Source organism: Lycium ferocissimum, chromosome 12 (genome assembly GCF_029784015.1).
Source record: "Lycium ferocissimum isolate CSIRO_LF1 chromosome 12, AGI_CSIRO_Lferr_CH_V1, whole genome shotgun sequence".
Lineage (NCBI taxonomy): Eukaryota > Viridiplantae > Streptophyta > Magnoliopsida > Solanales > Solanaceae > Lycium > Lycium ferocissimum.
In genome coordinates this window covers 59,833,488-59,844,829 of record NC_081353.1, presented here as the reverse complement: position 1 = coordinate 59,844,829, position 11,342 = coordinate 59,833,488, and the positions used below count along the sequence as shown (strand labels likewise).

Here is an 11,342-nt window from a genome sequence, read left to right as displayed (position 1 = left end):
TAAAAAGGTCGGAAACCAATTTAGAGCCCGTTTGGATTACCAGCTTATAAGTCATTTTTTAATTTATTTGGGTGTTTGGTAAAATAGAAAACAACTAAAATTAAGTTAAAAGTGCTTAAAATAAGCCAAAACCAAGAAGTTACTCAACCCCATTTTTTTTTTTTTTTTTTGCTTAAAAGCTATTGTGGTTTGACCAACAACTTTACCCTTTTATTCCTTATATTTTCTGTTAATTCGAATACTACCTTTACTTCTAAAAATCCTTTAAGCACTTTTATCCAAACACATAACTGCTTATTTATAAAATAACTTTCAAAGACTTAAAAAGTACTTTAAACTCTTATGCTTAAAAGCCACTTTTTTTAGCTAATCCAAACGGGCTCTTACCCAGTTGGTAGCCGTAATTTGCATTCGGGTCCTTCAACGTCTTCACAATTATTGGGTCTCCTCCAACCTGTGTTTGAGTCACACCTACTGACACGTGTTAGCACGACATTCGTCCAGTTGTGTTCTACGAATTTTACCCAATACACCTCCATTTTTACTAATTTACGAGTTGGATGAGTTTTTGCGTTTTCCCTTCATCTAAAATCTGCTTTATACTCCCTCTGTTTCAATTTGTTTGAACCTATTTTCTTTTTAGTCCGTGCCAAAATGAATGACCTCTTTCCTAGTTTGGAAACAAATTCACTTTATGAATGATTTACAGCCACACAAATTTTCAAGGCTTATCTTAAATCACAAGTTTTAAAAGTTTTCCCTCTTTTATAAATGTCGTGCCCAGTTAAATGGGTTCAGATAAATTGAAACAGAGGGAGTATAAGGTTTGAATGAGTTTAAATGTATCATATAATGCAAAAATTATTGTGCTATGCAACTTTACGTCAAATCAAGTACAGACCGGCAGTAAAATCTACTGAAAATCAATAGAATTATTGGCTTGTTTAACCCACCTTGTTTAGTGCAGGGATACTTTGATAACTTTTTTTTTTTTTTTCGTAGGGTATTTTGGTTCATTTAGTCTGTTGGCCATTTAGGTTCGGACCTCGGACTCACATGGTAGGCGTAATTTGCATAACAATATGGTTTCAAATCAAAAAATTCAAAGGTAGTAGGAACGTGGAAACAAACATCTCCCTGCCAGTGTAACACGGCTGTCCTAAACTCCTAAAACACTACTAAAGTGCCAACTTGTTTTCCTTCCACAGAAATATAAAAGCCAACCAACAAAGATAGAAGAGAGAAAGCAGCGTGGAATGCTGAGATCTTGTGGTGAGTAATCAAGAATCAACACGAAACTTTAGGAAGCAAGTGTTAGTATTATTTGTATATGGGGGGTAGTGGTACATTTGTGGATGGCGTTCTTCGTTGGTTCCATCGTCGTCACAACAACAACAACAACAATAATGATGATTCAATCTTAACAATTGATCTACACAAAACCAACAATTTACAAGAAGAAGAATTTACCATTACTGAAGACTTTGATATTACTGGTCTAAATCTCATCAAAGTACCCAAAAGGATCGATTTTCCCACCATGGATCCTATCAAAAAGGTCCTTTTTCTTTCCTTGCTTCTGTGTACCCCCTTTTTGTTGATTTTAATGTATTTGTTAACTGCTTAATTTGATGTGGATGATCTGTCTTGAATCTTGATGTCTGTATTTCACATACATATATATATATATATATATGTAAAAAGATTGAATTTTTTGTTGACAATATAACATTAAGTTTTAAGGGGAAGTATCAGATGGATTTTGGTCAATGGGGAAGTCATGTCAAAGAACCAGCTTTCTTGATTGCTTAGATTTTTGTTTTCATTGTGTGTTTGTAATTTCTAGCACATGAAGTTACTTCTAATCATCTCTTATTACTTCCTCCGTCTCAAATATCTCTCGTGGTTTTTAAAAATAGTTGTCTCAGATCATTTGTTTTAGAGGTTCAAAACAATTTTTTTCTTTCCAATTTTACCCTTAGTAGCGATTGTTCTTGAAGACTACAAACATCTCAATTATGGGTTGAAATTATGATTGTTCAAATACAATGAAGGGTAACATAGTTAAAACGCCCTCCTAATTAATGTTTCTTAAGGAGCGTGTAAAAGAGAATTATGATAGATAATTTGAGACATGGGTAAGAGTAGGGGGGAATACTGCTATTTTAGCTTTCAGATATACGATATTTATTTTAAATGGGATGTTGTTGTTCAGAATACGTTGGAGACGGAATTCTTTACTGAATATGGAGAGGCAAGTAGATACCAAGTTCAGGAAGTAATTGGCAAAGGCAGCTATGGAGTTGTGGGGTCCGCTGTCGACACCCATACTGGTGAAAAAGTTGCAATCAAGAAAATTAATGATGTGTTTGACCATGTTTCCGATGCTACAAGAATCTTGAGAGAAATCAAGCTTCTTCGGCTACTTAGGCATCCAGATATTGTAGAAATAAAGCACATTATGTTGCCTCCTTCTCGAAGAGAGTTTAAAGATATTTATGTTGTTTTTGAATTGATGGAATCAGATCTCCATCAGGTAATTAAGGCCAATAATGATCTTACACATGAGCATTATCAGTTTTTCCTGTATCAGCTTCTACGTGGACTAAAATATATTCATACAGGTTGGTTCTTTGTAATGTGCCTTTTACTACCTCTAACTATACAAGTTAAAATTACCTCTGTGATAACCAACCTGCCATTTTTGCCCCCTTAACAGCAAATATTTTCCACCGGGATTTAAAGCCGAAAAATATTCTTGCTAATGCTGACTGTAAGTTGAAGATATGTGATTTTGGGCTTGCTCGTGTATCTTTCAATGATGTGCCATCAGCTATTTTCTGGACTGTAAGTTCAAATTTAAAAATTTTCCTTTCTCCATTGTTTTTATACATGTTTTTTGCCTTGTGTTTCTTATACATGTATCTTTTTGAATGTATTAAAGGATTATGTTGCAACTCGATGGTATCGTGCTCCTGAGCTATGTGGCTCCTTTTTCTCTAAGGTAAGATTCATTTCTCACTTTTAAAAGTTTTATTGTTCATTCTGCAGGTGTATATACAATAACTGCAATGGCAGTAAATTTCAGAGTTTAATTGTTCATTCTGTTAATAAATTTCAGAGTTTAATTGTTCATTCTGTTCCATATATTCAACAACTGCAATGCACAGTTGATTATAGTTAATGACACTTGGTTTTAATATATTACATTGAAGATTGTTTCCCATTATTTTGCTACTTCTCCAGACTTTTGCACTTAGTGTCAATTTATTATGATCAAGATTGTTCCTTGTTATTATGTTACTCCTCACCTCTAGTCTTTTGCTTTCCTTTGAGATTCATAGATTATATTATAGTCTTTCTGTTTCCTTGGGGAGGGCAAAACACTAGCAAAAGTAATTATTTTTCACAATAACAGGTTTGTGGCTGACACTGCATGTACTCATATGCCTTTGCAGCCTTTAACAATGCCTGCAATCTAGATTCATTTGATTACAACTTGAAAATGCACTGACTGAAAAATTGACTGAAGCAAAAACCGAAAGGATAAAGGAAGTAGAGCAAAGGGGAGAATCTCAGTAGTAATACATAAAAGTCACATTATTATGAGATCTATAACTTTGTTTCGCTAATCTGTTCTTTATTCTTGTTTGGAGAAGATGTTAGCTGTTTATCATATTATCCTATGCTAGCTACGTTGAATTATAGGTTCACCTCTCTCATTAGAGGTGAAAGGATAGTTGATAAGCTATGGAGTTACTTGTTGGAAAAAGAAAATTTGAATTCAAGAACTTAGGTTCTAGCGTAATATCTTTGAATTGGATCAATGATCAGAATTTCCATCTTATAGCATATGCTCCACCTTCTGTAATGAGTATCAATCTCTCGAAAAAGTGAAAATTTCAAAGAGTAGTAAAAATATCATTTCAGAGGAGCCTAATCAGTTGTCAGATGGGCTTTAGTTTTTTGCACAGAGCACACTACACTTTTATTGGATTTGAGCATGAATGAGTCAGACTCAGTTAACCTTCTGAGAACTTCTTTGTCCAAGTTTAGTTTGAGTCTGGTTCCAGCATTGACGTGGACTGAGAAAATAGATGAGATGCTAAGAAGCCGCTTCTCTTGCATTTTACACTGAAACATGGCTTGGGGACCTACAGTTTATACACTTTAAGGACTAGGATTTTTTCCTTGCCAAATTTTGATGAAAGAAATATAATGTGGAAAGATGTGGTTTCACTATGAAACAACTTTATCATACATGTGAAGACTTTATTTTTGTTGTTGACACATCTTCATAGACGCATTTACATGTGAAATATACTGTCTCTGAGAGTTCTCTATTTGCAGTATACTCCTGCTATTGATATTTGGAGCATCGGATGCATATTTGCAGAGTTGCTTTCTGGCAAACCATTATTTCCTGGAAAGAATGTGGTGCATCAATTAGACCTAATCACAGATTTGCTTGGGACACCTCCACCTGAAACAGTTGCAAAGGTCAGTTCTCATAATATATGCTTTTCTTTCTCATATTGTTCTTTAATAATGTGCATGCTTTTTGTGTCAATGTATGTGTTCAATACTAGTAAGTAGATATATATGAGAACAGAAGATGAGGATGATACTTATAAAAATACCCTATACTTGTCCCATATTCGCAAGTGGATATTTAACTTTATCTTTTAAGAGGGAGGTTTGTGCACATGAATTAATAGTCAAAGTATAAGGCAATTGCCTTAAGTCATTCTCTTATATAGTGCAGTCCCTATGACACTCCTATATTTGTTTGAAGTGGTATAAATACCAGCCTTTGCGACCAACGCCAGTTTTATAAATGGCAGTGTAGTGACGCACCAATAATATTTTGCCTCATAATTTTTCTTTTCTTTTTATATTACTTACTGTCTTTCAATTTTGATTCCACCATCAATCTTAAAAAAAATCATCACACCCGTTTTATTTCGTCACATCATAGATCCCCGAAACTACCATTGTTGATAATCAAAATCACCCCAAAATTGTGGTTTTGTCGGGCTTCGTTGGTTGAAGGCGGAGAAGCTGTGGTGTTCCATGTTGGTTGTTGCTGAAGTAAAAAAATTGAAAAGAGAGACAGGGCAGGATCTATGGCATGAAAACTGATGAAGGTGATGCCATTTGGAGATTTCTGGTAGTGATGGGGAGCTTGCTGGTGATGTTTTTTTCCTGGTTTCTATCGCCCTGTACGTGTGGGGTTCAGGTGCTGTGACTGATGCTCTCTTTCTGGTGGTCCTCCAGCATCCTGAAAGATTTTTTGCCAGTGGTGTCACTGGTTTTTGGGGTGTTTTGACATGTAGTGGAGGTGGTTTTATTTTGTGTGAATGACCTGTGATCACAAAGATGTAATATTGATGCCTCTTGAAGGTGGTGTAAGGCATAGTGGTGAATTTAAGATGAGGACAATGGCTTGTGAATTGTAGTGTTAAAAATGCTGGTTGAATTGCAGTGGTTGAACTCTTAAAACTTGAATGAAGGTGGCAAAGAGAATTAGAAAGCTTGTGTTTCTGCTGACTAGCGAAGGAGGTTTGGTGGTGGAAGTGGCAGACCAGTTGTTGGGGAGAAGAAACGAAGAAAGAAAAAAAGAAAAAAGAAAAGAAAGTAAAAATTAGGCTTCTCACGGGCTGCACAGTTTGTGCAAACACCACAGTTGTCACGTTGGTCCTAAAGGTGGTATTTATACCACTTTGAGCAAATATGCTAAAATAAAGTATACAGTTGAAAAAATGGGACAAGTATAGGGTGGTATTTATGTGTTATCTTTAGAAGATAAGGTAGAAAAAATTGTTGCTAAGAAGTTCCATGGTGTCACTTTATTTTTCTCTTATTTTATGAACTTGTTTTCATTCAAAACTGGCAGATTAGAAATGAAAAGGCAAGAAGATACCTCAGTAGCATGCGGAAGAAACAGCCGGTTCCATTTACAAAAAAGTTTCCAAATGCAGATCCCTTGGCATTACGCCTACTTGAACGACTGCTCGCATTTGACCCTAAAGATCGGCCATCAGCAGAAGAGGTAGTGATTCAAAATAAATCCAATGTTATTTCATCTACTAAATGAAAATCTCAAGTCCAATTGACTTAGAAACACTAATATTGCCTTTTCTTAGGGATTGGCTGATCCTTACTTCCGTGGTTTATCAAATGCTGATCGTGAACCATCTAGACCACCAATATCAAAGCTTGAGTTTGAATTTGAGAAGAGGAAACTGGCAAAAGATGATGTTAGAGAACTCATATATCGTGAGGTGCGGCTTTCTGTAGTATTAATGGCTTTACCTTGTTAGTGAAATGGACCAAAGGACTGACTTTAAACTTGTCTTGAACAAACAGATTTTAGAATATCATCCTCAGATGCTTCAGGAGTATCTTTCTGGTGGGGAACAGACTAGTGGCTTTATGTACCCAAGGTTAGCTGGTTCTAATAATTTATGCTTCTTTCCTAAAATAGTTGACCTGCCTCTTTTGCATGCATTAAAAGCCGGTATTCGAAGTTCTTTACTGGAGTGTAGTTGCTACTCGTTCAGAGATGGAAGAACATCACAAAACATACACCACTTTTTTCCCTATAAAAGTACACGTTGACAATCCTTTTTTGATGATTGTTTTTTTTTTTCCTGGGTTGTACTTTCGATTTTGCATGTTTATTCTACTCCTTTCATGGGGATAAATTAGGTTCTAGGGGTTAACTTTTGATGTTGTCTTCTGCCTTTCTTCTTCTATCTCAATATTTAATTCTGACTACTTATTTTCTATAAAGGAACCATCATTCATCTGTCAGTATAAGTTATTCATTTCCTGATAGCACACCATGGACATCATCTAGTCAGTGATAAATTATTAATATTTCATAGTGGATTGCAGATATTATCGAATGAGTAATCATCATTTTGTCTAGTTCTAAGTTTGGGTGTCATATCAAACAAAAAAGATACCGTGTTTGGCTTTGTTGGAAGTTGTTCTCCTCCCACCCTCCCCACAGATAGACACAGTAGTGAATTTCTTGAAATCAAAGGAATTAAGTTTTCAGCAAGTATATGGTTGCTGCAAACTTTTAACGTGAGGGTAACAAAAGAATATTCATATTAGTTTTCTCGACAATGGCGGTGTCCGTGCCAGCATACACGGACTCAGGGGCATATCTTTTGTTTTGGGGGGGGGGTTGTTCCTACGATCACATGACCCCATGATCCCTCCCTAAATCACGTGTAATAGTGTTATATTTTGCTTAAAAATACTATATATGTATGCACCCAAGCTCAACGTATCATATAATGCAATGATGACTGGGTGCACCTTTCTAAGTGAGTTTAGGAGTTCAAATCTTATGTCTATCTTGTTGAACTGTTCAAATTTATATACTGGATCTACTGCTTTATAATAGTGCACCCATATTCTCGAAATCCTGGATCCACCTCTGCACGGACTTCGACTAATCCACTGGGATCCACTATCTCCCACTAGCACAAGTACTAGGTAACTCTCCACCAAGGTTTAGGCAGATGGGAAAAATCACCTAATGTCACCTTTGCTACAATTTGAAACTTTAGTTCCCAAGGTTTCACTCTGATTAGTGATTGTCTGATCCTAGGTCTTGTGTTTGATCTAACTGATCATCCTTCTTTGCAAAGAAATGAGTGCTTTTCATCATTCTTTCTCTGTCACATGTAGTTGATTGTTGTCTTCTAGACTCCCTACTTCATATAATTAGGCTGATGTAATGTGCCAAATAAATTTACATCATTTTGTATTGCTTTTCAAGATATATTGATCAAGGTCTTTCTTCTACGTTGATTTAGTGGTGTTGATCGGTTCAAGCGACAATTTGCACATCTTGAGGAGCATCAGAGTAGAGGTGAACGCAGCACTCCGCTTCAGAGACAGCATGCTTCCTTGCCTAGGTGCGTGGTCGAATCTCTGGTTCTTTTCGTCAGATTGGTAAAAATGTTTTTTTAGGAATCTGCAGATTAAGGAATTACTTTCTCTGTATCTAAACCGTCCACATTAGATGCTACACTAAAAAAACTCAGATTGAGTAGTTTCTCTAAAAGAATATCAAAATGAAAACAAAGTTTTTCAAATATACTTTGTGCTTTTACATATGGGTGTTGATTATAGAGTTGCGTTATTTTGGGAATTGACTTACCAGTTAGTTCTTATTGTTTGGATATCTCCAGTCTTGTTTGGTCAGGGGACCTTTGGATTTGTTTACGTGCGATTTTAAATCGATTATCATCCTGTTTGATTTCGGGATGATGATGTGGTTATTAAACTCTTTAGTTTGTCCACTATACTTAACCAAAATTCAAGTATTTTAATAGATTGCTAGCTTGGTTTGGTGCTTTAAAAGTTGAATTATGTGTGTTTGGTCAGACATATTCAGTTAACATATGAACTTGTTTTCTTTTTGGAATACCTCCGCTGCAGAGAACGAGTTCCTGCACCAAAAGATGACGCCTCTTCCCAAAATAATGATTGTGAAAAGAGAACTGTTTCAACAACTCTTCAGAGTCCACCAGCGCTGTCTGAGGGATCAGACCACAGTGCTCGTAGCTTGCTGAAGAGTGCTAGCATCAGTGCTTCTAAGTGTGTGGTAGTTAAAAAAAGAAACACAGAGGTAAGCTTTTTATTCTTTTCCTGTTGCTCAGTTTTTGGTGATTACAGTGAATCTTATTTTTTTCCCTTGTTATGTATTCAAGCATTATCTTTCTGTAGCTTTTTGAGCACTAGAGAATCACATCGGTTTTTCATAACACCAATATTCTGGATACTACAACAACAATACCTAGTGGAACCCACAATGTGGGGTCAAACACCAATATCCTGGATGATTTTGTGTTTATTCCTTTTTTTAATATCTGGTCTGATTGCTAGTATGATCGGCAGGGGCGGACCTATGCCCAATATAATGGCGCTCTAGCACCCGTTAAACCCGACGTAGACTAGGTATAGTTATATAAAAACTATATGAAAATTGGGTATAAAAACTCAAAAAGCACCCTAGAAACCAAAAACACGGCTGAGCGCTTTGGTTCCAGGTGGAACTTTAAAGATTTGGGTGGCCGGGAACCTGGGTTCAAACCTCTGCTCAGGATTATATTAGCATTTATTTTAATAAGGCATCCACGACCCTTAAATCCTGGGTCCGCCACTGATTATTTCTCTAATGTAAAAGTCATTGAATATTTTTACGTTCACTTGGATTGTTTCAACATCATGGACAAGTATATAATGATGCAGATAGTAGCAATATTTGTTAGAAAAAAAAAAAAGAAAAAAAAAAGGGCACCCCAGTGCACTAAGCTCCCGCTATGTGCGGGGTCTAGGGAAAGGCCGGACCACAAGAGTCTATTGTATGCAGCTTTACCTGCATTTCTGTAAGAGGCTATTTCCATGGTTTGAACCTGTGACCTCCTGGTCACATGGCAGCAACTTTGCCAGTTACTCCAACGCTCCCTTTCATAGTAGCAATAACTGTGCGCTCAATAAACCGAGTGATGAGAGTATCTTGTTATAAAAACCAATTGAATTTCTGTTCTTGCTTTTTTGTTTACACATTCCTTCACTCATCTGAAAGGGCTTATTCTTATTGATAATATTTCCACAGGAAGAGCCAATTGAAGAACAAAACGAGGAAGTTGATGGTTTGTCTCAAGAAGTTGCTGCTCTTCATGCTTAATTCTCTGCAGTACCTCTTATTATCAGAAAGGCTCAGCAAGTTTTTGTTTGATCTGCCGCTGTTAGAACACCACAATATTCATTTTTTGGGGTTAATGTTCTCAATAGTGAATCGATCATTCGATATCCTTTTCCTTCTGCGACGGAATGGAGGAAGATTATGTGCTCTACCATATAACTACTTGACTGCGAATCAACATTTAAAAGTTCCACTCCTTGATTTCAGCTAGAAGCTAACTGTAGGTTGTCAGTTCATATTTGTGTTTTAAGTAGTATAGTAGGAGAGAAAAATGCTCCAGCTATTTGTGAATCAGAAACCAAATTTTCTCCTTAGGATATTTGTGACTAGTTCAAACTTGTAACGATGTGATAAATAGTACTATCTAACGTATAGCTTTTCATATTACTTTCCGTTGTATGTCCTATTATGCAATTGATTAGAAAATAAACATGAATTCACTGGCATCCGCTAATTGATCTCTTGTCAACAACTAGTACCATGCCTCGATCCCATGCAAATTGCAACCCATTATATGAATCCTTATTGACCATGTCGCTCCATTAAGCTCATCTTTAAGGTCATGTATTGATATTGAAATGACAGTGTCTTTTCTGGTCGTGCATTGATGACAAAATTACTGATTACTCAATTATGTCAGTAATTTCCAATCAGTGGCTACAGATAATTTATGAGGTACTACTACTGGAAAAGATGAAGCTGGACATCATGTGATTCTTGATTCTAGGGGTAACATCTCTTAAGTGTTCAAAGTTGTATTTGTGATGCAAACAGTAATGAATATTACTTTACTAATATTTAGAAGCCACAGTTGGGGAGGACGAACATGGACGAACAGGGGTAGTTTGGTAATTACGTGTTCATATTGTACAAAAGCCACAGCAACACTTTACAATTCTTGTCTCCTTCACTAATTCTTTTTCTCTTTCACAATTCTCTGCAAATTTCTCTATCCTCCTCCGCTTCATCTATTTTTGGATGAGTTTAATATGCTTTTTCTTTTTCTGAGTTTTTTGTTCTTGTCACGGAACTTGGGTTGTATTTTTGTGGTCTTGTAATTTTGACCTAGGGTTCTGAATTGGAGATGTCAGTGGCCGTTAATAAGCAAAGAAACTCACGAGGTGTTCTATTTTTATCTCTATTGTTTCCCCTCTAAATTCTGGAAGATCTGATAGAGAAAGGTTCTTAAGAATCTGAGTACTCTGATGTTCATGCGTTAGTTTTTCAGCATCTGCAGAGCAAGTGATACGCAGGGTCCATGGTTTCAAGGTATCGAATTTCTTCTTTAAGTTTTACTTTCTAAATTTGAATTTTTCAGCTTTCTTAGTGATTTTTATAATGTTAACTGGATCAATTAAATAATTTTTGGGCTGTTTGCCTTAGAAAATTAGGTGTATTTAACCCTAAGAGGCGGAGGATTAGTTAGGTAGTTTTCTGTTCTTTCACCTTCTTAATTTCTTAGCTTTTTCCATTGCTCTGTCTTCTTTTGCTTTCTTCTGCTAATTTTTTTTTTTTTTTACTACCGAATTCAAATATACGACAGTTGATAATTTTAGGTTTGTTGTCTCAGATTTTTAGGGTTTTCCTTTGTGGTTGGCAGTAGCCAAAA

The 11,342-nt window shown here is 36.1% G+C and overlaps 1 protein-coding gene across 1 annotated transcript; it reads left to right on the top strand.

The window, feature by feature from the left end:
* Positions 1 to 1,106: 1,106 nt before the first annotated feature.
* Positions 1,107 to 10,179, top strand: LOC132039764 (mitogen-activated protein kinase 9-like). Its single transcript, XM_059430282.1, has 11 exons — positions 1,107 to 1,558; positions 2,216 to 2,624; positions 2,720 to 2,847; positions 2,945 to 3,004; positions 4,351 to 4,500; positions 5,897 to 6,052; positions 6,147 to 6,284; positions 6,370 to 6,446; positions 7,836 to 7,937; positions 8,464 to 8,653; positions 9,644 to 10,179. The coding sequence occupies exons 1-11, from the start codon at positions 1,331 to 1,333 to the stop codon at positions 9,713 to 9,715; spliced, it is 1,710 nt and encodes a 569-aa protein (XP_059286265.1). The 5' UTR covers positions 1,107 to 1,330; the 3' UTR covers positions 9,716 to 10,179.
* The last annotated feature ends 1,163 nt before the right edge of the window (positions 10,180 to 11,342 follow it).